Source organism: Phodopus roborovskii, unplaced genomic scaffold (assembly GCF_943737965.1).
Source record: "Phodopus roborovskii unplaced genomic scaffold, PHOROB, whole genome shotgun sequence".
NCBI lineage: Eukaryota > Metazoa > Chordata > Mammalia > Rodentia > Cricetidae > Phodopus > Phodopus roborovskii.
Window position 1 is genome coordinate 2,109,518 of NW_026126613.1, and position 25,635 is coordinate 2,135,152.

General features: G+C 43.2%; 2 protein-coding genes across 2 annotated transcripts in view; one reads left to right on the top strand and one right to left on the bottom strand.

Moving 5' to 3' along the window:
- The first annotated feature begins 3,516 nt into the window (after positions 1-3,516).
- Positions 3,517-16,345, top strand: Fuca2 (alpha-L-fucosidase 2). The gene is made up of 7 exons (XM_051206177.1): positions 3,517-3,773; positions 5,230-5,417; positions 8,084-8,423; positions 9,177-9,387; positions 9,731-9,921; positions 14,448-14,556; positions 15,514-16,345. The coding sequence occupies exons 1-7, from the start codon at positions 3,541-3,543 to the stop codon at positions 15,652-15,654; spliced, it is 1,413 nt and encodes a 470-aa protein (XP_051062134.1). The 5' UTR covers positions 3,517-3,540; the 3' UTR covers positions 15,655-16,345.
- Positions 16,346-21,058: 4,713 nt separating this feature from the next.
- The window catches only part of Pex3 (peroxisomal biogenesis factor 3), a 28,606-nt gene continuing 24,029 nt past the window's right edge, over positions 21,059-25,635 (bottom strand). Inside the window, exons 10-12 of the mRNA XM_051206165.1 lie at positions 25,072-25,194; positions 23,649-23,745; positions 21,059-21,247 (exon numbers count right to left, since the gene is read on the bottom strand). Of these exons, the coding sequence (XP_051062122.1) occupies positions 21,164-21,247; positions 23,649-23,745; positions 25,072-25,194 (304 nt within the window). The 3' untranslated portion in view covers positions 21,059-21,163. The remainder of the gene's footprint in view (positions 21,248-23,648; positions 23,746-25,071; positions 25,195-25,635) is intronic.

Sequence of the window (25,635 nt, forward strand, 5' to 3'; positions counted from 1 at the left end):
ACTATAATTTTAGAATAAGAAGGTGTGTACTAACTCAGTACTCCTTTGCATTCATGTATGATATAAATGACCTAAAATGGCATTTCAGGAACTCAGATCTGATGGTCAGGCTCAAACTGAAATACTACATGGAAATATAACTAATTTATACCCGCTAAAATAATTATTGGGAGATGAAATATTTTGCTGCAGAGGATTCATCTAGAGCCCAGTACTGCATTGTCACCACAATAAAATTTATGAGACCTCCCCCAGCCCACGGCACAAAATTGAAGGGTATATTGTACTGACTGAACAGACTTTTGCTTAGGAAGATGCAGGCAGTGGTCAGGAAGTCTGTTATTTGTTCAAGTGAGCCTTGGGGATCTGCAGCCACTGAGAGATTAGGTTGTTTGGGGCTTTGTGGTGGTTTGAGTGAAAATGGCCCCCACAGACACAGTGTGAGTGGCATTGTTGGAGGTGTGGCCTTGATAGAAGAAGTGTGTCACTAAGGGTGGCCTTTGAGGGTTCAGAAGCTCAAGCCAATGCTGTTGTCTGCCCATCTTAGTGTAGAACTCTCCAGTACCATGTCGGCTTGCTTGTCATCACGCTTCCTGCCATGATAATGGAGTAAACCTCCAAACTGTAGGCCAGCCCCAATGCAACGTTTTTCCTTTTGAAGAGTTGCTGTGGTCATGATGTCTCTTCACAGCAATAGAACTAAGGCAGGGTTTTAAGACCAGGTTCTAACAGTTGTCACTGTTTTTTAATGGAATTGGGGCCAGTGGTGGTCCATAGCACATCAGACTCCTTGAGTCCAGTGGTTAATATTGATTTTCAACTTGACAGAGTCTAGATTCACCTAGGAGACAGACCTCAGAGCGCATTGTGGATCAGTTTCCTGAGGGGTGGGTGTCTTGGTTACTTTTCTGTCACCATAAGAACACATGATGATCACGGCAGCTTATAAAATAAAGCATATAACGTGGGGGGGTCGCAATTCCAGAAGATTAGAGTCCATAACTGTGCTGAATAATTTTTAGCTCAACTTGATACAAGCTAAAGTCATCTGAGGAGAGAAAAACCTCAATGAAGAAAATGCCTGCACAAGATTGGGTTGTAGGTAAACCTGTAAGGCATTTTCTTACTTAGTGGTTGACGGGGAGAGCCCAGCCCATTGTGAGTGGAGCCATCTCTGGGATGTTGGTTCTGGGTTGAGAAAGTCACTAAGCAGCATCCTCCATAGCCCCCTGCATCAGCTCCTGCCTCTAGATTGCTCCACTGTTTGAGTTCCTGTGCTGACCTCCTTTGATGCTTTGATGGTGAACAGTGGTACACAAGTATAAGCCAAATAAACCCTTTCTTTCCAACCTGCTTTTTTGGGCATGATGTTTCATCACTTTAATAACAACCCCAATGAAGACAATGGCCGCCACGGGGTGGGGGGGACGCATGGCATCAGGAAGCACTGGAACAGTCACGGGGAGCTCACATCTGGTCCTCAAGCATGAGGCAGAGGCAGAGAAAGCTAACTAGGAAGCGCATGGCCAAAGCCGACTCCTACTGACGCAGGTCCTCCAACAAGGCCACATGTCCTAATCCTTCCCAAACAGTTTCACCAACCATGGACCAAACATTCAATTATGTGAGCCACTGGGTGCTGTTCTCATTCAAAGCGCCACAGTGGGACACCTGTGGTAATTGTAGGTGGGACCCATACCATGTCTGGGAGAAAACGAGCTGAGTACCAGCATTCATTGCTGCCCGCTTGCTGAGTGAGGATGTCACCAGCTGCCTCCCTCTCGTCACTATACAGACACTTTAGGTCAAAGTAAACCTTTCTGTCAGCTGCTTTTGTCAGGTATCTTATGGTGGCCTGGTGAGCCGTCTGCATCATGGAGGGGGCAGTGTCCCCACGCCTGTGGAGACAGTGGCATCTGTTGCTCCAGCTGTGCAGAAGAGGGAACTGCAAGCAACAGCTACTTAGTGTTACTTCCTCCTTTGTTGGTTCAGTAAGGAGAACTCCAGCTCACCAAGGAACTCCAGAAAGCGCATTATAAGTGTTGCTCAATGCCTGACTCTGCAGCTCAGAAAAGCGCAGCACCAAGCAAGTCACCGTGGACGCCCTTCAGAAGTTCACTGCCTAAGGGGAATGTGACCCCTGGCCACCCAACTCCGAAATCACCTGTGCATTCTTCTGTTAATGGTTAAAGGTGTCAGGGGCACACAGGAGGAATAGAATGTTATTGGAGGGACAGCAAGAAGCATCCCCGAAGAGGTGACATAGGACAGGGACTTTGCCAAAGCAGTGGAGATTGCAGCTTTGGGCCAGCTTTTAAAAAGCTTGAGGATATGAGGTCCTGAAGATGCTCTTTGGAAATTATTCTAGGTGTCTGGCTATTTTCTTCCAGTCTGCATGCAGGTCCCCCCCACACACACCACCTAGGACATTTATCCTCTCCCCCTACCTCCCTTCCTTCTTTACTCATGTGTTTGTTTGTTTTTTGTTTTATCGAGACAGGATTTCTCTGTAGCTTTGGAGCCTGTCCTGGAACTCACTCTGTAGACCAGGCTGTCCTGGAACTCACTCTGTAGACCAGGCTGGCCTTGAACTCACAGAGATCCGCTTGCCTCTGTTGAGTGCAGGAATTAAAGGCACGGGCGAGTACTGCCTGGTCTCGTTCCTCATTTTTGAGACAGGGTCTATGGAGTCAAAGACATTGAACTCTGACCCTCCTCTCTCCCCTTCTATACCGCTGTGGTTACTATTGCTCCAGCTTCATTAGGTGTAAGGATTAGAACCCAGGACTTATGGCATGCTAGACAAGCACTCAGCAAACCAATCAGGTCCCCAGCCTCTCCTTGTATGCAAATTTCTTAACCACTCATTCTACTCAGAAGGCCTTATTTCCTAATGCAGTTTCTCAGAAAAGTTTATTCCACCAACCAGCAAAACCAGGAACACCAAGAGCCTGAGTAGAAATGCCAATTCTTGGACCCCACCAATCCAGACTGACTGAACTCAAAATTTGGGATTTCATCTGCACTTTCGAGATTGGCAGAGGCAGATTCGGAGCCCTAGGGGCTGCTTCAAAAGTTCTGGACCGGGAGGGGCAGCTCTGTCTCGGGGTCCACTCCCACGGTGGGACACACAGCTCTGACACACACAGGCAGCAGGACCAGGCGGTCGTGCTGACCTCTTGAGAGGTTTCTGGAAGAGTCCCTGGGGAGGGAGGTCAGAGGCCTCGGTCAGAGATCACTCTCGGGATTTTGTGTCACAGCAGACAAACCCGGAGTCTTGGCTGAGCAGATCGGGTCTGCCTGGGAAACAGAACCAGGGCTGGTAAAATGTGGCTGCACACCTGCGTGGCACAACCTCCTTGGGGTCCTTAGGCCACGCCCAGCCACGCCCAACTCTCCGGGGAACTCAGCAGTAGGTCATCTGACCAATCCGGCCTGGGTCAGGTGACAGCGGCGGAGCACACTTGGCAGAAGACGGAAGGCCGGCTTGGCCAGCTCGGGAGCTGGTAGAGAAAGTCTGGGGCTGTCCATCTTGGTGCCATGCGGTGCCCAGAGGTCCCCTGGATGGTGCGCATGCGCCCGGCGCTCCTGCTGCTACTGCAGCTGCCGCTGCTCCTGTCACAATGCGGGGCCACGAGCCCCCCGCACTACGACCCCACGTGGGAGTCTCTGGACCGCCGCCCGCTGCCCTCCTGGTTCGACCGGGCCAAATTCGGCATCTTCATCCACTGGGGAGTGTTCTCCGTGCCCAGTTTCGGTAGTGAATGGTTCTGGTAAGTGCACACCCTTGCCCAACACACACACACACACTGGGCTTTGTGTCTCCCAAGCAATGACAGTCAGTCGCCAGCCCGTTTGCACTTCAGGTGCTGAATACACCGTTTCTGGACCGGGTCTCTCGTCTGCATCAACACTGAATATGTGTGCTTCCCTGAGTTCCTGGGCACACGGTAGGGAGTCTGGCTGTAGGGTGTATCTCATTGGCAATGCCTGTGTGCACAGGGGAATGAGAGTCCCAGGATTTAATAACAATATAATAATAAAATAGTGCTTCAAAGGGGATGGAGAGGTTGCTCAGCGGTTAAAGGCACATACTGCTCTTACAGAGGACCCGAGTTTGGCGCCTTAGCACCTACATTGGGAGGCTCACAAGCACCTGAAACTCTGGTCCCAGGGGAAATCCCATGCTTCTGAACTCCTCCCACACATGCACATCTTATAAAATAAGTAAATAAAGTAAAATAAATACAATCTTTTACAAACGAGTGCTTCTTGGCTCCTCCATGGATCAGGTATGAAATATGAAATTAAGATCCTTCCGTGCTAAAGCAGCAAAAAAAAAAAAAAAAAAAAAAAAAAAAAAACAAGGCAAATAAAGGGTTAATAATTCAGGCACATGATCTCACCTTACCTTCAAAGTCACATGATGTTCTCAGACAGGTGTTATAAACTTCTTCCCTACCTGAAAGCCAGTTTCTCTCTTCGTTAATAATTTCTACAACCACCAGGTGGCGCAGGACTTTAGTCCCAGCTGTTGGGGGGGGGGGGCAGAAGCAGGCAGATCCCTGAGTTTGAGGCCAGCCTGGTCTACACAGTGAACTCCAGGACAGCCAAGGCTACACGGAGAAACCCTGTCTTTAAAAACAACAAAGTGAAATCCCAGAATCTCTGTGATCCACTAGCAGGCATGGGTCTCTGTGATCAATGGTGTGAAGTATGATGAATCTCTGTGATCCACTAGCGGCATGGGTCGCTGTGATGGATGGCATGAAGTAAGCATGTGGCTTTGGGTCAGGACCAGACATGCTGCTTGCTGTCTGTGAGGTCTGTCAGTGTAGCCTCAGCCACACCAAGCTGTCCTCCCACTCAGGGGAGGCAATGCTGATTGTTTGTTTGCTCGTGTTTCCCCCATCTGTCTAAAATGTTTTCTGGTGTGCGTTATGTTTTAGGCCTGCTTTGAAATCTCAGCTATGTGGGTTCCATAGGGAACTCATTTGCGAAAGTAAGGATTATGTTAGGACTTAAGTGGAGATATCAGAGGGGACAAGATGGAGAACAAGGAGACAGTATTGGTTTGCATAAGCTGCCCTTAGAGCAAAGTCTCACACTGATAGAGAGACGACAGAGAATCTGGCAATAATCTGCACGTGCGTTCATGCGTGTGTGTGGGCAATTACTTCAAGCATTTCTATTTGTGTCATATGTGTGCTTTTTCTTTTCCTTCCACAGGTGGTATTGGCAAAAGGAAAAGAGACCCAACTTTGTGGACTTCATGAACAATAATTACCCCCCTGGTTTTAAATATGAAGATTTTGGAGTGCTATTTACAGCCAAGTACTTTAATGCCAACCAGTGGGCAGATATCCTCCAGGCCTCGGGTGCCAAATACGTTGTCTTGACTTCCAAACATCACGAAGGTAAGCAGGGCACATACAATATATGCTGACAAATGTTCAGGGATGTAAGGCGGAGACATTAAAGCAGAGTAATCCTAAGAAACCGGCTTCTCTCAGAATAGCCGCAGGTTGATATTGACAGTTGCTTAAAGTTTAAGGGTCCCAGCATCCCGCTTCAGCTGAAAAGCATTATGGACCCAGCCAGCTAGTACCACAGAATGAGAGCAAAGATGGGCACAGTTTTAATGTACGTGCACATCTAACCATTTAAATGAATAACTGGGCTTATTTAGTGTTGTTTGAGGAGATTTCGTGCAGCCAAAGTCTACAACTAGAGCCACGCTTCCTTTTCCTGTTCTTTTGGTTTTGCTTTGTTTTGTTTTGAGACAGGGTTTTTTTTTTTTTTTTTTTTTTTTTTTTTTTGCGTGTACCTCTGGCTATCCTGGAACTCACTCTGTAGACCAGGCCGGCCTCAAACTCACAGATCCACTTTCCTCTGCCTCAAGTGTTGGGATTAAAGGCACGCCCTACCACTGCTGGTTTTCTATAATGCATCCTGCAAAACCATCATGAGGTTTGTACTGCCTTAGTCGAGACTCCTCACACCGTTGGCCGTACGTGAGGCTAACATTTATATTGCAAGTAGTGGGTAAGTTGGCTGGTAGCGAAAGAAAGAGACCCCAAGGGAAAAGGGAGACTTATCATAGTGGCCAGAAATATCAAAAGAATATAAGGTGACATAAGAGCTGTGAATCAGTCAGTTCTGCTACAACCACTCAGTGTCCCTAAGACAAGAGAAGCACTGGCTGACGTCACCCCAGGCGCATGTTAACGCACAAAGCAGTTTATTTTGCATCATCTTCTTTATCTTGAGAAGTCACCTTGTTATGTTCCACAGCAGTGGGAAGGAGGCAGGCGAGATGAACCGAAACCAAAATCCTGCAGTTACCTCAAATCGTTTCCCCTTTGGCCACAGTCCGGTAGTTGCACAATTTCCTCCTGATGGGAATATGTTGTTTTCCTTCTGTCTAGGAACTTTCCCAAACTATGGGACACAAAGTAAGTTCATTGAAAAGAAGGCCCAAATACCTTTAGAGCAGTGGTTCTCAAGCTCCTCAATGCTGTTCTTCATGTTGTGGTAACCCCCAACCATAAAATTATTTTCATTGCTACTTCATAACTGTAACTTTGCTACTGTTACGAATCGCAATGGAATTAACTATCTGTGTTTTCTGATGGTCTTAAGCGACCCCTGTGAAAGGGTCATTCTACTCCCCAAAGGGGTCATGAGAACCACTGCTTTAGACTCTGAGGGCAGGGTGCAGACAGGATGTGTTTGGGTTCTAGGACCTGAGCTGCCAAACACTGCTAACAGAAAATGTACTGCCCACTTCAGCTAGGAGGAGGGTCATTGTGTGCTCTGGTGATGTACCTGGATGAAGAACCATGTGGTCTTTGTACTGCCTGTTGGACTGAAAGTTCGGAGGCAGACCTTAAATGTTGACACTGCCTTCAAGCTCCCCGCAGACATCCTAGAGAAAGGGCAAACTATTTGAGGACCTTCTTACAACAAATTTAAAGATGGAGAAATTTCCCAGGCATGTCCTAACATAATAGTGAAGTGAATGGCAACGGTGTCTTGTGAGTGCCTATCCATGGGAGGCAGAAGCAGGCGAAGCTCTGTGAGTTCGAGGTCAGCCTGGTTTACAGAGTTGGTTCCAGGATAGCCAAAGTTGTTGTATAGAGAAACCCTGTCTTGAAAAACAAAAGCAAAACAAACAAACAAAAGAAAAACAAAAAAGTAGTTTTAAATAAAACAGTAATGAAGTTTTTAAGGGCCTAAGGCATGAGTAAAAATTTCTGAGGATTTTCTACTATTTCTTCAGTTAATATACCTCTTCTAACATTTGATATAAAATGCCAATTCCTGTTGAAATGTGAATTGTTCCAAAGTGTAACACTGTGTGTTATTTTTTTCATAGCCTTTTTCATGAGTAGAGTAGTTGTTTTAGGGTACTTTAAAAAACTATAACCAAGTTTATGGCTCTAGAGTAAGATGAGGGAGGTAAAAAGCACAGAATTCCTGGGAATCGTGTATCTTTAAATCTTTAAATTATCAAGCACCAGAGCTTTGCTTCCTGTCTTCACTGGTATTCTGAGAATCACGCTGTAGTGCAATCTATCCAAGCAACGGTTTACCCATCGGTCCAGAAGATGCACACACATCCTGCAGAAGATTCATGTTAGGGCTCCACTCCAAACAGTGGAGATAATGGCTCAGTGTGATGTTGTGGAATGTGCCTCTTAGAGACCATCCACTATTATTGGTTATCTATTTTGCATTACATGCTGTGCTGACAATTGGCTGGAGGGTGTAGCCAAAACCACTGCAGACACCATGACACCATGCTGTTCCCCAAGAACCTCAGATCTGTAACTGGAGATGGCGTGTACAGCTCCTACAATGCATCTGGAAACTGCCATCTTACATTATTTACATTCTCATCTGTTTGCTTAAATGAATACAAGACAGACTGAAAAGTCTGCCAAGGACCGGTGATTTGGAGAAGCCTTGCGTTGTGTGTTCTATTTGAATTGTTTCATGGCTTGAAACCTATCAAGGTCAAGGTGATAATAGTAACAATGATTTTCATCAAGGCGATGATGCCTCCATTGTCGTTTTCCAGGTTTTACCTTGTGGGGGTCACACTATTCCTGGAACTGGAATGCAGTTGATGAGGGGCCCAAGAGAGACGTTGTCAAGGAGCTTGAGGCGGCCATCAGGAACAACACTGACTTGCGCTTTGGACTGTACTATTCCCTTTTTGAATGGTTCCACCCACTCTTCTTGGAGGACAAATCCAGTTCGTTCCAGAAGCGGCAATTCCCCATTTCTAAGACGTTGCCTGAACTCTACGAGTTAGTGAACAAGTACCAGCCGGACGTTCTGTGGTCAGACGGAGATGGCGGAGCACCAGATCACTATTGGAACAGCACAGGGTTCTTAGCCTGGCTGTATAATGAAAGGTCTGTATGTACAATCACGCATCTCTACTTGTCTCAACACTCCTCAAGTATATATAGGCCTTTCTGTTTCTGTGGTTTGTGTGCTCATTGGTGGTGTGGGAGGAAGAAATCATTATAGACAATGCTTATTAGCTTAGTCAGGATCCAGTAAAATTAATCAGGAGTAAACAAATCAAATACAACCAAACTGGTTTTGTAATCAAGGAATGATTGGGACCACCTCAATTTGTGAGTCAAAACTGCCACTGTAAATGGAGTCCTATCCCCTGTGCTTGATCCAGCAGACATAAGACATTTGGGGAGTATATTTCACATGATGTGAACAATCAGTGTCTCAGAGATTTTCCAATAGTAGGCACAAATTATAAGAGAAAGGCTAGGAAGGATTATAAGGCTATTTAGACTTGGGCGGGAGGGGGGGGGCTTGTCTTCAGTATTAATTCAGCTTAGTGTACCATTCACAACATGAGAATGGGAACCTCAGGTGCTGTCCAGTGTCACACACACTCATCGCTGGGCTCCGGTTATATGCCAGTTACCTGTGCTGTAACAACTCGAAAGAATTCATTCTTCAGACAAGGCCGAGGAATATGCTTCAGGCCTAGAAACGGGAACGTCACCAGAAACACAGGCTTTCTGATTTCGTATGGTCATTTGTAGGGAGTGGATTTGGAGAGGTTCTGTTTGTAGTGGCATGTCCTTTTGTTCCAAGAGTGCTTTTTCCTTGAAGAGAAACTCTGCTTTCCCTTTCAGCCCCGTTCGGGACACAGTAGTCACCAATGACCGTTGGGGGGCTGGCTCCATCTGCAAGCATGGTGGCTACTATACCTGCAGCGACCGGTATAACCCTGGACATCTTTTGCCCCACAAATGGGAAAACTGCATGACAATAGATCAGTTCTCTTGGGGCTACAGGAGGGATGCTGGAATCCGTGATTATCTTACAATTGAAGAATTGGTGAAGGTATAGTCAAATATGGCATAGGGGCTGTGACTCTGGGATGTCCTTAGTGATGAGGAGGTTACGAAGATTTCTTTTCTATTATGATTGATTGGGATAGTGTGCCACAAACTGAGGGTATTATCCTCTGATTTTTTTTAAATGAAGTGATTATTCATCATATATATATATATATATATATATATATATATATATATATACACATACACACACATACACACACACACACACACATATATATATATGTATATATGTATATATATATGCACACACATATGGATTGACACATGGGAGATGAATTATTTTCTTCTATTTCAAACTGTATTTGTTCTAATTTTTCTTTTAGCAACTTGTGGAAACGGTCGCATGCGGAGGAAATCTTCTAATGAATATTGGTCCCACACTAGATGGCATCATCCCTGTAATTTTTGAGGAGCGATTAAGGCAGATGGGAACGTGGCTCAAAGTCAATGGGGAGGCTATTTACGAAACACACCCTTGGAGGTCTCAGAATGACACTACCACTCCAGATGTGTGGTGAGTTCTCCTGATTAGCAGGTACTGTTTGAGTAGAGGAAAGCATTTAATATCAGCTGTGTATACAGCTCAGTACATACATACATACACACACACACACACAGAGGGAGGGAGAGAGAGACACAGAGAGAGAGAGAGCAGGTTAAAAGGAGAGACTGAGCTGCTGCTATCTGTAACACATATTCCAACTTGACTCGAACACAAACAGAAGGGATAAGAATTAGTGTCGTTGAACATAGCGTTTATCAAATTCTGCTGAAATAATACCTAGATACCCCCTAGTAGTGGGCAGTGTCTAGTAAAATCGGAAGATATTTAGGCCAGAACACTGAGTGTTCTTTAATGTAAAGCAGACTAGTGTTTAGTCACTAGTAAATCCCTAGTTTTCCCAGTATGAAATCCCATCAAATTAGCAAGCAAGAAATTCCCAAAGGCAAAGCACATAGTAAGTTAAAGTTAGCCAAAGCAGCACTCTGAAAAATAGATTAAGATGTACCAACTGCCCCTACAGAAACACTAGCTGTGGTACAGGATTTGTACAATGATGGACCAGCATCAAAGATGATACTTAATGTCCCATTTAGGAACTTCGGGTCGAATGTAAATGAAACTGCAACCAGAAATCATCTCACATCCTTAATAGCTATTTTTTTGGTTTTGTTTTTCTGAGACAGGGTTTCTCTGTGTGGTCCTGTCTAGCCTGGAACTCACTCTATAGACCAGGCTGGCCTGGAACTCAAAGATCTGTCTGCTTCTGCCTCTCGAGTGCTGGGATGAAAGGCATGCACCACTACCACCCCATTTAGAATAGCTGCTAGTTTTAAAAGCACAGCTGATGATCTTGGAGAGATTGGAACTCCTATACTGCAGTGTTATGAGAATGCAAAACCAGCACTTCTGTGATGGGCAATGCCAGTTCCTAAACATTAAATATAGAATGACTCCACTACCCCGCAATCTACCTCTGAGTATCTATGCAAAAGAATGATACCAGACGAGCTCTATTCCCAGAAACTAACGTGAGAGTAATGGGATCTACTTATGAACGATTAAGCTATAGGAGTGTGCATACACACTATGGTGTATGTATATTATCCGGCTCTGGAAAGGAAGGAAATGCTACAGCTCGGATGGGGACTTTCAGGAGTTTGTGTTAAGTGAAAGGACTCAGTCAGAAAGAGGCAAATATTATTTCTGGGAGTAGTTAAAAATCATAGAGGCAGGAGCTAGCAGGATGAGCGAATGGGAAAGTGTTTAGGGGTGTCAAGTGGCCTGCCCTGCCAGTCAGTTAATTCATGCTATGCACTCTAACTCCTGAGTTCCCTTCCCTCCCTCCCTTGTACGGATTTGGCAGAAGATCGCCATTGGTCCAATCCAGCTGTACCTTCTGAGGCTGCCCCTGGACCACTAAGTGTGACTAGACCCATGGTCACGTCAAATTAGCATACATGTGGGTTTAAGCTAATGTTTTCTTTCTCACATCCCAAACCCTCCAGGCACGTATGTAGCACAGTTTCCTGTTTCCACGTCCCATTTCCAGCCCTGTCCTTTGCTTTCTACCATCACGCCTTTTGTTGGGGGGTGGTTAGGGCATGTGCATGGTCTTTGTGGGTACAATGTCACACGTATGCGCAGCATGCACAAGTCCGTCAGAGGGTAACCTTGGGTACCAGTCCTCAGACACTTTTTTTTGCTTGAGCCAGCTGGCTTGAAACTTCACCCCATAGATCTGGTGAGCTGACACGTGCGTTGCCAGGTATTCATCTTGGCACTGTTGAGATCATGTGTAACACTGTGTTCAGATTTTGATGTGGGTTCTGGGGATTGAAACTCAAGTCCTCACACTTGTGAGGCAAGCAGTTTCCCAACTGAACCATCTCCAAGCCCTTTTCCCCGGTCCTTTTAAATATAGTCTCTAGAAAGCAATCAGAGAAAACTATTGATTTATGGTTTATTTATTTAGTCAGCATTTCATGATGTAACCCAGGCTGATGTCATGCCCGGCTTAGAGTATTTCCATCTCCAAATTCTTTCAAGGCTTCTAGTCTCCGGGGAGAAGTAAGGGCTCACAGAGGTCTCCTTGGCCTGCTGAAACCATTGCTCTGTCTGCTCTGCCTGCCTCTCCCTCTCCCCTTACCCCTTGCTGCTTTAGCTGCAAGGCAAGAACACTTGTGCTCTGTGGCTTTGAGCTTGTTTCTCAGCCTGGAAGGCTTTCCCGCATGCGTGCACAGAGCTTCCTTCCTGTTCTTTGGCTTTCATGGCCCCTGCCTATTCTGCTCAATGTTGCACCGAGGCCTACTTTTCTAACACTAGTAGGCCTTGTCTTTCTGCATGATTTTGTTCCTCTGTATAGTCTCTGGCTAGCCTGGACCTGGCAGAGATCTGCCTGCTTGCTAGGATTGTACTGGTTGGTGTTGGGTGTCAACTTGACACAAGCTAGAGTCATCAGAGAGCAAGGAGCCTCAGCTGAGGAAATGCCTCCATGAGATCCAGCGTTTTCTTAATCAGTGAGCAATGAGGGAGGGCCCTGCCCATGGTGGGTGGGGCCATCCCTGGGCGGGTGGCCTTGGGTTCTATAAGAAAGCAGGCTGAGCAAGCCAACAAGCAGTGTCTTTCCATGGCATTAGCTCCTGCTTCCAGGATCCCACCCTGTTTGAGGTCCCGTCCTGACTTCCTTCAGTGATGAACAGCCATATGGAAGTGTAAGCCAGGAAAACCCTTTCCTTGCTAGCCTGCTTTTCGGTCACGGCGTTTTGACACAGCAATAGAAACCCTAACCTAGACATAGCCTGGGACTCCCATGCCCGTGTCCTTATGTTTAGTCAGTACTTTACATACATTCATGTGGTCATTCTGGTTTATTACACTGGAATGTGGGCACGTGAAGTCAGGAACTGTGTTCCGATGCTGGATCTCCAGCCTTACAACTGTGGTGTATGTGAGCAGCGTGACAGAAAATGATGCCACGAAGCAGACCTCATGTGAAGGTTTATTTATTTAAGGGGAAGGCAATAGGAAAAGGGGGGAGGAGACAGGGAGACCAGCCTCTCTGGAGACAGGAGCAGAAGAGAGGTGTGTGTGTGTGTGTGTGGGGGGGGGAGACAAGCAGAGAAGGAGAAAGAAAGAACGGGTGGGGGAGAGGGTGGGGGAGGTGGGCAGGGCCCTTTTAAAAGGGAACACAGTGAATGTGCACAGGTGGTGCTCTTAGTGGCTGCAGCTGAGGGCGTATCCTGTCAGAACCCCAAGGACAGGCCAGTACAGACGCCTGAGCACTAACACAGACGCTGAGGACTGTTTACAGATTTCTATAAATACTGTGTTGAGAAATTGGGTGAGCCCATGAATGTATCTTTGTCGGGAGTGATTATCATTTCTGCTGTGACTTGGGTTAAATGTGGGTCTCTCGTTAAGGAAGCTGTCCGAGGTCCCAATCTTTAAAAACAATAAAAAGTCCCTTTGTGGTTGGTGGAAAGAACATGCCCCCGGGGTGTGACCTTGTTGGAGTAAGCATGGCCTTGTTGGAGGATGTGTGTTGCTGTCTGTGGGTGTGGCCTTTGAGGTCTCCTTTGCTCAAGCTAAGCCTAGTACCACAGGTCTGCTGTCTGCAGATCAAGATCTAGAACTCTCAGCCCCTTTCTCCAGCACCATGGCTGCTGCGCGCCACCGTGTGTAGCCATGGTGATAATGGACTAAACCTCTGAACTTGTAGGCCAGCCCCAATGGTTTCCTTTATAAGAGTGGCCATGGTCATGATGTATCTTCGCAGCAATAGAAACCCTAAGAGACCCTTTATTCCAAAACTTGCACTGTGTCATTTCTGTAGTTGTCTGTCTTTTCTAGCCTAAGCCACATAAAAGTTAGAGGTGTGTTTGGCTTTCTGTAGCCTCCCTAGTAGTAAGCACACTATACATACACATAACCTGTGAGTTGGAGTCAGCAGGTGGGAAGCCATGCGGCTGCCCTGAGCATCTCTACACTCTAATCTCCCTCCTTGTAAGCCGTGTGGAGAGGGATCAGGGCTCATGAAACCCTCTCCCCAGAACTTCCTTTTAACCAGGTGTGGCGGCATGCCTGTAATGCCAATACTGGCGAGGCTAAGGCTAGAGGATTGTGGTGAGTTCAAGGCTAGTCTTAGCATAGATTAAGAACCCGTCTCTCTGGGCGGTGGTGGCACACACCTTTAATTTCAGCACTTGAGAGATAGAGGCAGGAGGACTTCTATGTTCAAGGTCAGCCTGGTCTACAGAGTGAGTTCCAGGGCAGCCAGAGCTACAAGTCTTGAAAAATCAAAAATAAATACATAAAAGGCCCTGCCACAAAACAGAGCAAAAACTTTTTTTTTTTTTTTTTAAATGTTGGACTTTTTATACCATGAGGTGGGGGTGCGTGGGAGGATAGGCCTTTTAATGTTACCAGGGGTGAGATTGTCAAATATCTATGAAACAATTCCAGGCGTGATCTGTAAATAAGGAGAAACATGGGGGTATAACTTAACTGTGCTGTTTTGTTTGTTTTTTTCTAAACAGGTACACATCTAAACCTGAGAGAAAAATAGTGTATGCTATTTTTCTTAAGTGGCCTATCTCAGGAAAGCTATTTCTCCAACAACCCGTAGGTAGCCTGGGGGAAACAGAGGTAAGAATTTTACCTTGACTGTCCCTTTAGATTGCTGACTGAAACATGCTGGGGACAGTGCATCAGTGACAGCCACGGTTTTTTGAAATTGAACTTATAAACTGCCTCCCATGTATAATGTAAAATAGGCGTCATTCTTCAGAGTCTCTCTGTGGTGTTCAAGTTCCCGCCATACACTGAAAATGAGTTTTTCATAGAACTCTAATTGCTTCCCCCAAGACACCTCACCAAGAACACATCTGAGTCAAAGGAAGATGCTATGACTCTTCTGTCATAACTGTGATTTGTCTTGGGGCCCTTAAGGAGCTGAGAACCTCTTTGGAGTAAAGTGTCACGTGGTTCCCCTTTCCACATTTTATTTCCGACACTGGAGGTTGACTTCAGATCCAAAGTTAAAGCATAGTCTCAGCCTGGATATGGGAGCGGTTATCCTTCTTAACCTTGTCTTGCATGGCACTAATTAACATTTAGGGGTTTTGTTTTGTATTGATCCGTGTGATAAAATACTATATGGTTCAAATAACCCTTGGGTATGCATGGAACTACTTATGTGAATTCCCTTAAACAAAATCAAGACTGTAAAACAATCCTAGGCATCATTGGTTGAATTCATATGCTACCGACCAGTGGAGGTCACTGGAGAATCTGACAGTAAGGGCTGGCCAGGAGAAGGGAGCATTTATTCAAACTGTGTAAGAACTGAGCAGGCCTTAACAGGGCAAACTGCTCCTAATTATTTCCTATCTCTCTCATCATCTCTTCAAGCATTTTCCCGACTCTGGCACTCCATTCTCCCTTCCTAATCTTTACATGTTTGTTTGCTTCCTGAGGGTAACGTGGGAACACAAGTAAGATGTAAATCAGCCTGTGATGCTGAAGGTAAAAATGGACCTTAGAAAGTGCATGTCACAGTGATGTACTTGGGCACATTTGCATTGTCTGTGTTTCCAATTACAGGTAGCACTACTGGGTCACGGGATGCCACTGACCTGGACTTCTTCAAAGCCAAGCGGGATCATAGTGGAGTTGCCACAGCTGAGCTCTCATCAGATGCCCTGTAAATGGGGATGGACTCTCGCACTAACTAATGTGACTTAAGTTGCAGCTGAGAGACGTATGCCACAGGTACCTCTAACCCCAGGAAATGGCAGGTTTTTTAATAGGAACATTAACGAAATCAGGGTAAAAATGATAAGAAGAAGCAAGTCATTAGGTGATACAGCCTCCTCTCCCTCTCGTCCTAAATTGCCCGGGTTATTATCTGAACATTTCATTGCTTTCCTACAAAAGCTCCTCTTGGCTGAATTCATTTCACCGTTGAATCCCAGGTGGCAATCCGTTCTAGAGATCTTAGAAACTGATGATGCCATGGGCTGAAGTCTCTCCCAAGTTCTAGTCTTAATACTGAAGCCCTAACACCTCACTGTGGCTGTATTTGGAAACAGAACAATTAAAGAGACGGTTAAGACTAAACGGAACCATAAGGCTATCCCTAATGCAATAGGATTTGGTATCCTATGATGCAGGGACACAGCGGAAAGCCATGCAAAGTGATGGCAAGAAGGCAACCATTTGTAAGCCAAGAAGAGTGCAGAAGGAACCAAATCTCCCAACACCCTGATCTAGGACTTCTGGCCTCCTGGAGCGTGGGAAGGATAACTTCCTGTTGTTGAAACCATCCAGGATGCTTGATCTCCCCCACTCATTATTATCAAACCCTCATATGAAATGAGGGCAGTATGTAATAAATTTCATTGGATGTATGTTTCCAATAAATTCAATAATGATCCTTTTTGTTTTTGTTTTTTTTTTTTTTTTTTTTAGTTTTTCAAGACAAGGTTTCTCTGTGTAACATTCCTGGCCAGTAATTACCTTTTCTTTATAAAAGCTTTCCTCTATTTTTTTATAAAACTTCTGTCTTCTGTAGACATTTAACTTTAATATTAAAAATATATCAATATTTTAATATATATATATATATATATACCCTCCAAGTTTGGAGGCAGGAGGAGACTGAAGGGCTGGGTTATGTTTTAAGGAGGGCTTCACCTCATGAGGCAAACATAGCTGAAAATTGGGAAGGTGTTATTGGTTTCTTTTGCTGCGGTGAAACACCATGACCCCAGCAATATACAGAATCTATTTTGGCTTACAGTGACAGAGGGTTAAGAGGCTGTCACGGTACAGAGGTGCAGCCCCCGGTAGGCATGGCAATCGGAAATGACATCCTCCATCAGAAGGACGAGGCAGAGTGAACTCGGTATGGTGAGGCTGGCTCTACACTAGTGGTTCTCACCCTTCCTAATGCTGTGACTCTAATTTCCTTCATGTGTGGTGACCCCCCCCAACCATGAAATTATTTTTGTTGCTGCTTCACAGCTGTAATTTTGCTACGGTTTTGAATCATAATGTCAATAGTTTTAAGGGTGTTGTGACCCCACGGGTTAAGAACCATGGTTCTGTACTATCAAATCCCTCTGGGATACACTTCCTCTAGGAAATAGTGTCACCAACTGAAGACCAAGTTACCTCATTCTATAGAGGATTTTCCTCATCCAAACCACAGACAGCTCCTTAGATCTTTGTATTACTTTTCTACTGCTGTGACAAAACACTGTGACCAAGGCAACTTACGGGAGTTTAATTGGGCTTGTGGCTGTGGAGGGTTAGTATGTGACGCAGAGCAGGGACATGGAGGTGGGTGGCTGGAGAGCTCACATGCTGATCCACAAGCAGGAGGCACGGAGACACTGGAAAGGTGGTACAGGCTTCTGGCATACATGGCTCCTCCAACAAGTTGGCCCATTCTGTCCTTGCCAAAGTTCCAACAAGTGGGATCAAGTATTCAAACACACCAGCCTCCGTGGGGCCATTCTCATGCAAACCACCGCAATGTTCGTGTAGAATGAGGAGGCAAAATAATAGAGATTCTGACACGAGTTTAAGGAAAGACCGACTAAACAGCCCATTCGCAGAAGATGTCCAGTATGAGCGGATGTAACGCACACCTATATTCCCAGCACTAGGGAGGCCAAGGAGGAGGATCTTATGTGCAAGACCAGCATGGACTACATACAGTGACCATCCCAAACAAATGAAAAGCAAAACAATTTCTAAATGCCATATCTTTTGTTATGTCTGAAAATGGATTGTTTAAAAAAAAATCCTTTAAGTGGAGACAAATAAAATACCATTCACTAAATTGATCTCATAAAATCACTCTTGAAGAAGCACACCTGCTGCCTACATTAAATCAGGGGCAAGCGTACATCCTGATGCATTTCCTGCCCCGAACCTCCCACCCACGAGACCAAACACACCAGGTGTAGGTGAGTCAAACAAACTTGTGTAGGGGTCTCTCAGAAACAATAGCTTCCAGCATTTCAGGAACTATTTCTGTCTTTGGGCAAGGGGCTTGCAGATCAGAGGTATTTTTGTTTCATGGATCTCTTAGGCATAGTAACTAAAACTTAAAATGTTCCTTTGGCTTTCACACAGATGGCCACGTTGTCAGGAAGGAGAAAGATGAATGCTTGTTCTCCACTCACTCTATCGTTTCTATTCAGTGTGGGATTCTAGCCTACTGAAGGCTGTCTGCGACTTCCAGGGTGAGTCTTCTCACTATAGTGTTCATGACCAAAGACTCATTTTGGCAATTTCAATCTAGTAGACAGTGACAATCAGCCATCACACTAGCTATGAGGAAGGTACATAGTAAAATGTCTCAGCATTCAGAGGGGCTGATAAGATGTACAGTTAGTAACTAGATTATATAACAAAATGTCTGAGAGCCTAAATTCAAATTTATTCATGGTGTATCTTGCTTACATGTGAAACTTACTATATTTGCATCTATAAGTATACTATAATAAGGATTCAAAATATTTGTGGTATGGAAGACAAGAATCGCAAGAATAGTTAAAAAAAAAAAAAAGGTCAGATCTTCAGTTACCTACATCAGGTAACTTTTTGCCCTTCCAAACAAAACTAATCTTTTCCTTAGAGTTACTAAGAGGTACAAAGCTGTCTTGTTTGAATTTCGGTAGCTTTTAATTTACACGTACTATCTAAATATTGAAGGCAAACAAAGCTAGGTTACTGGGCTGAGCAAAACATGAATTGTGAGTTGCCATACAGGGGCAACACAATGGCTGTAAAGGGTCAGAGTTCACAAACAGCTTTGAATTAGGAAAAACTTCATTTTCCTTTCGCTAAGTGAAAAAACGCCACTAGGTAAAAAGTTGACAGCCTTATTTCCACCGCCCCCCTCCCCAGAAAATGCCTTTCAAATTTTTACACACGTGTAATAACAAATAGATTGTGTCTTGAAGGGGAAGTAAGTAGAAGCAATTCATGTCCATTTAGCCATGCACTAGCTCAGTGAGGCTCATTTCCTGCTGATTGATGTCTAGGATAAGCAAAGAAGTGGCACACTCCCTTCCATTCCCATGGGCTGTGTGTACCGAAGCGTAGTTGTGTGGCTGCAATGGGCTCAATGCGTCCATCCTGAACCTCTAAAATGTGATCTCAGACATAACGTCTCTGTTAACGGAATTCAGTTTCGAAAGCAGCTCGTATTGGCTGGGGGATGGACAGCATCCTTAGAAAAGGGCACAGCACACAATTAGGGCTCTGTTTCTACAAAGGAAGGGATGGCACTACCACAATCTGAAGGAGACAAGCAAAGGACAGGAGGGCTTCCCCTAGAGCCTTCAGGGTATCACAGTCTTGCCGACACCTTGGTGTTAGATTTCACGCCAGAAGTGAGAGAAAAGAGATTTGATGTTTCACGTAATCCAATTAACAGCAAATCGTTACAGCATCCCTAGGAGACTAATACAAAGGAACTATGCCAGGGGAATAGTTCATTATCTTGATTGTATAAGTTAATGACTGGGGAGCTGCAGTTTGCTTGACAGCTAAGTTTGAATAGTGTGGAATGACTAGATGACAGAGGGTTGCCTTTAAACAAAAAGATAAAAATAATAGAAAAACCCCAATATTAGTTCAATGTAAGTGAAATGGGAAGTATAACAAAGGCTACAGAGAAGAAAGAATCTGAGTAATCCTACTGAGGACACAGTGGATGCACCCGAAAAAGTACGATGAGCTACTATGGAAATATCTGCTAATTAAGTGCTTGGATTTTAAGTTAAAATGGCTAAGGATTGATAATAGCCCGTTTAAAATCATTTTCTAGGTTAACTAAACTGTTCTGACACTATCAGGAGCATATTAGAAATATGTAATGTTAATTAACTCTAAATTCATAGGTTACTTTTTTTCATTTCTTTTAATCCTTGCCACCGCTTCAATGGTCTTGACTCTACAGATACTGCTGGTTCCGGGTGACAATTTTCCTCTGACAAGGCGGTACAATCTCAGTTTCCCTGACGGAAGAGATGCATGCCCCATTCCACATTCCCATTTCCTGATGTTGCAGAGTGCAGCTTCTTTCTTACTGCATTAGAAAGGGCAGCATCAGGGTGTCTCTTCAGGGTTTAAAAGCGTGTCCCCTTTGTCATCTTTACACACGAAATCCTTCCCGATCCATTTTCCACCATCTCCTGCTTAGCTACATTACATTATGTGGGAGGGCATAAAACTAAGTTCTCAAAACAGTATTACCGAATGTCACTAACCCATCCCTGACACTTGATTCAGTCAGTTAGGCCTTAATGGCCTCCAAATTGAAGAACCACAGTTGACTAGAGACAAGGAATAATTTACTTTTATTTACATTTTTTCTGAAAAAGAAAAAAGTTAGAAGAAAGCACCAACTATCAGTTAAAACTTAAAACTAGCATGCTCTCTTAGAAAAATGGCAAAAAAATTACTAAATAAAATAAATTAATGGCTGAAAAGTATTAACTGAACAAAACTCTATTTTATGAAAATAATTTATTGCAACAAGTTATTTGTTGTGCTCAAAATCAATACAAAGCCATTAAAATTACTTATACACAAATGAATGAAACTGTAATTAATAATTTGAGTAAACAACATGAACATAACATTAGCCTGTAAATCTATATGCAACTTTCTAAGGGTTGCTAAGAAAGCTTTAGAAAATTCTGCAAATAAATATTGAAGAAAAAATAGCAAAGGAAAAAGTAGTTGATCAGAGGTTTTAAAATGCACTGATTTCTAGAAGATAAGCCCTCTGTCAAGGTGTGTGAGACAAATCACGTGACTGGAGAGAATCTGGCTTGCTCTGTCTGACTTCAGAGTCCAGGAAACTTCATGATTAGTCAAACATTCTATCTTCAGAGTCCACACACCCTAGGTCTACTTTCCAAGACAGACTTCCCCTCATTATATGTGTGAAAGGACACCACATTCCATTACACACACATATAAAGTTATCTGCTTGGTTTGGATCATGAATGATCCCGGTGTTGTAATTTTGTGCACCAGTTAGATACACGTGATGAAGTAGACTGCTGATGAATTAAAAATACAATAAAGTGCTAAATGAATCTACTTCGTTATGAAATAAGACTTTGCTTAAGAATATGTTTTATTAGGCATTTTGGTTGCAAATCGTCACTCTAGGTATAGATGATTTAAGTGTAGAGGGATTCTAGCTCTTCTTGAAGGAAGAAAGTCATTTCTCCAGTTGTTGGGGGGTACTAAAAGCTTCGTACACGTTAGCAGCAAAGTCTTTTACTTGCTCCATCATCAAAAGATCCTAGCAAAAATGATAACAGTACAGTTCGTGAGACATAAAGGTGGTGTGAAATTCATCTCTACAAGCTATGAGTCTGTCCTGAAGCTCTGTGTACTTAAGAAGAAGAAACTAAGGAAAGGGAGGTTTTTCTTAACTAAAGCATAGGAAATACTGTTTATTTCTATGAATTATAGCAAATGATTCTTAAGTACGTAGTTTATGTATATTTTATATAAACATGCATGTCCGGTTTATAGCAAAAATTTCAATATCCTCCTGATGGTGAATGCAAGGCTGTGGGAGGACATTATCTTCTATTTCAGTTATCTGAAATGCCGTGTTTCCTTTAAACAACACTACAGGCCTGAAACGGCATCAGTATTAAATGGGAAAAGGGAATCTGTATTCAATATAAACCAGACTCTTTAAAAATTCCCTATGACAGCTGTGGAAGCTACTAGAATTTCCATTACATCTTGTCACTGAATTTAGAAAGAAGCAACATTGCTCTCTCCTAAATTTAATTTCAAATGTATATTGAAGACTATGTGAGTGTTTCCCTTTAAAAATGTATGTTTTCCTGTCAGTGCTTGCTTTGCTGCGGTTGCTTCTGCTCTCTGGAAGCAACGCATCCCATACGTCCACAGACCTCCAGTCTGGAAATACAGGCAGGGCTCCATTCTTAGTATTGTTTGGTTTTTGAAATAGGGTCTTGCTGCACAGCCCAGACAGGCCATGACAGGCCTGTCTCAGCCTCTGAGTATTAGGGTTATAGATGTGCCTCCCTACACCTGGCTGGAGCTTATATTATTTTAATGTGTAAATGAAAAATACAGAAATGTCTTATGCTTAGAGCTTTTCCACAACTAAAAACCAAAACACAAACAAGGCACAGAGACACATCCTGAAATTCCAAGGACTTTGGAGACTAACAGAGGACAATTACATGTTTGAACGCATTGCATTCTGAACTACTTACAAAAATAAACAAAAAAATCATATTTTCCATTAAATGGAATCTACCCTACAAAACTCAACACACCTTACTAAATAAGGCTGATGGTTACTAATTCACTGATTGAGTGTGAATATGGAACTGCCTACTAGCATTCATGTTTTTACACATTCAATGTGCTTCTATACCTGACTTACTTGGGATGCTATTCAAAAATAAATCTGTTCCCACTGCTCTGGAACCATTTGCTTGTGGAAGTGAAGTTACCTGACTTGATCTTCATATGAATGATTTTCCTGTTTTTTTTTTTTTTTTTTTTTTTCTCCTCAATTCAAAAGCAGTTTAACACTGCATGGGGTCAACAAGAACACACACATAAAGGTAGAGATGTACCTTAAGTTCGGGGATTTTTTTTTTTAATTTTGCAAATGATCTTGGGTGGGTTCTAGTTTTCTAATTCCATAGGTATCAAATAAACTTTCTCCTCAACTTCCTGACCTCCTGAAGTCATGCCTATAAATCCTAAGAAGCACTGATTGAAAGCATGCTTTGAGCAGCTGGACTGAGCGTAAGAAGCCGAGCATGTCGTGGGAGCACACGGGCCAGGCTCCATGCCTGGTTCCCTCATGCTCAACCGTGTAGTAGGAGCACATGGGCCAGGCTCCATGCCTGGGTCGGTCCCTCACGCTCCAACAGGCTTCAAGCTTTAGTACCATGGACCCATTTGCCGTTTGGTGAAGCCCACAAATCCTTATTCAGAGTCATGACTACAAATGCAGACAATAAAACTTAACACTTTTTTGGTTTTGTTTTGATTATTAGTTATACAGGCTTAAATGTATAACTGACTAAAATGTAATGCACAAATTACTTAATGCTGTGGTTGCTGTATTATATAGACTCCATTGTATCCCTCGTGAATTTGTAGAAATGGATGCCTACAGGTCACACCAGAGATGCTGGCAGAAGCAGAAAAACTGTGAGGCTCACACTTCAGTGACATGCTATCAGCCTCCTTACTGTTTCTCCTGCAGTGTGAATGGCCAGCTCTTAAGGGTGGGAGGCATGACTAGAGAGCACAGAGCAGGGCCACCTAGATGTAGAGAATGGGCTAATGACTGGTCAGGGCGGGAAGCTCAGTCCTTAAGCGTGGGCACTGTGCACACACATTTTCAGCTTCTTTCAAATTGTGCAGAACTGAATTTTTAATGCAAAGCGTAACACTACATAGATTTGGCCAACCCTCAGGACGTTTGCCATCACAACAGTCTAACTAGAGCTGGACGACATGGCATTGCTATGAGTCTGCTGCCAAGCACCGCTATTCTTGTGAGCACGCTACCACTCAGAATATGGTTGCCAACTTCTGTTGTAAGCAGGTTATCACAGCAGGGAATGCACTTTTGTGCTGGAAACAAACACAGCGCGAACACAGCTTATTTCAATATTCCCAAGCTTCTTGCTTACCTGCACAAAATGACAGGGTGTGTCACTGCAAACTGAATGGATCTGCCCATTTACTATGGGAATTATCTTCGCTAAAGGCAGGCTGACGCTAGACAGACTGAAAAACAAACAAAACATACATTAGCACAGCAGTTAATTTCTGAAATTATATCATAGGCATTGAACATTTTAATTGTAAAAGCATACACATCATTGAAGCAATTTCCATAATTATGTTAGGAGAAAACAAAAACATAACTTCCTCATCTGAAAATGACAACTACAGCTGTCTTCATGGACATTTTCCTCTAGTAATCTTTATATGTTTTTATTAGTTTTTAATTTAAGACCATATTTTTGTTCTGAGTGCTCTACATCTGCCTGTTGTTTTCAATGCTTAGATGGCAGTTCATGCCATTACAATGTCACCAGCTTCTTAGAGATGGAACTGAAGTTCCTGCCCAGGTTTTCTTGGTATTGAAGTGCCTGTCTAACCATGGGGTTTTGGTATGAAAGGGTATGAATGTAAGGTCTGCAGTATCACCTGCCAGATGCCACTGGTCTCATTGGTGTGGAATTCCCACACCACGGGCTTTCTCCCACATCACACAGGGTCTCTCTGTCTGCCTAGCAGGCAGACATGTCTTTATTCCTGTCAATTTTCAGTCCATTATCTGACCAGTTACCTTTCCTAGCACTTGACAGGGTTAATACCAACAAAACTCTTTTCCTGTCTCTAATGAGGTTTCAAAACTATTTTGACTATACTAATAGATACATTTTTCAAAGAAGAATTTAACCTTCTTAGTTAATTTTCCTGGGTTTGTAAGTATAAAGTTCTGTTACTGTCACTTGATATTTTTTACCATTAAAAATGATTTTATATTTTCAAATATAAAATATGCTTAACTTAGGAAATTAAGAGTCAATTAATGTTTTTTAGTTGTTTGTCTTAAAGATAAATATAGGAAAATTCAATGGTGCTCCTAAATTTTGGTCTTCAAAAGTACAGTGCTGAACACCCCATGAACACTTTTGGAAATAATTATTGGAATATAAAAATATGACTATATGGAAATAATTCACCAAACAAGAATCTACAAGAATGTCTGGTTATTACCATGACCAAACCATTGAATTAATAAGGCCAATAATGACTATATTATCAGCTTTTTATTCTAAAGAACTTTTAAAAATGGATTTTGACTTACTAAAAAGATAGTTTCACCATGTAAATACTTCACTGTAGTAGCAAAGGTATTGGGGGAAAAGTAAGTTTTATTGAATTCAGAAGGAATTTCTGTCAATGAAACCATTGGTTTACATGAGTTTAATTTGCTGAAAACTGTAAGATTTCTTTTTATCTGTTACAAAAACTTAACTATATCCAAATCATCACATGAGAGCATGTGTTCATATGATACTGTCTTCTACACCATCTTACCTATTTATGGAGTTACCCTGTTGCAGATCCTGTTCAGTGGGCCGGAAGAATTCTGCCATATTGTCTAGAAGCCGACTGAAGCCTCTGTTTAAACAGGTATTCAAAACTGTACTAAAATCTGGACTAGATAAAATAAGAAGTATATTACTCTTTAGATTCCCAGTGGACAGAGAAAACAAATTCAGATTCATTAATATTTCTAGGTACAATCTTGTTTTCACAGAATGAAAAACCGTCTAAACTTATCAGTTTTTCGAAGTTCTGCATAAAAATCAGTTGTATTGTTTACCCTGACATGATAAAGCTATTCACCAACTGTTAAAATTTTTTGTATTAACATGCATTTTGTACAATGTTATCTTTAAAACTTATCCGCTGGCAAGAATCCAAATGAATCCAGTCACTGTAGACATCAGGGGCAGAGAGGGGGTGATAAGGGTCAGGGCAGAAGGGCATGGTGGGATATAATCAAAGTACACTATAGACTTACAGGAAAATGGCCACCTGTAACCTACTTAAAAAAAATAAACAACTCTGCTTCCTTCTACTTTAGGTAGGAAATCC

What these genes read in the sequence shown, in the direction of transcription:
- Fuca2 (XM_051206177.1), top strand. Translation starts at nt 3,541, where the DNA reads ATGCGGTGCCCAGAGGTCCCCTGGATGGTGCGCATGCGCCCGGCGCTC. An exon ending in TTCGGTAGTGAATGGTTCTG is followed by an intron (nt 3,774 to 5,229) that starts GTAAGTGCACAC and finishes TTCCTTCCACAG; the next exon opens with GTGGTATTGGCAAAAGGAAA. An exon ending in ACTACCACTCCAGATGTGTG is followed by an intron (nt 9,922 to 14,447) that starts GTGAGTTCTCCT and finishes TTTTCTAAACAG; the next exon opens with GTACACATCTAAACCTGAGA.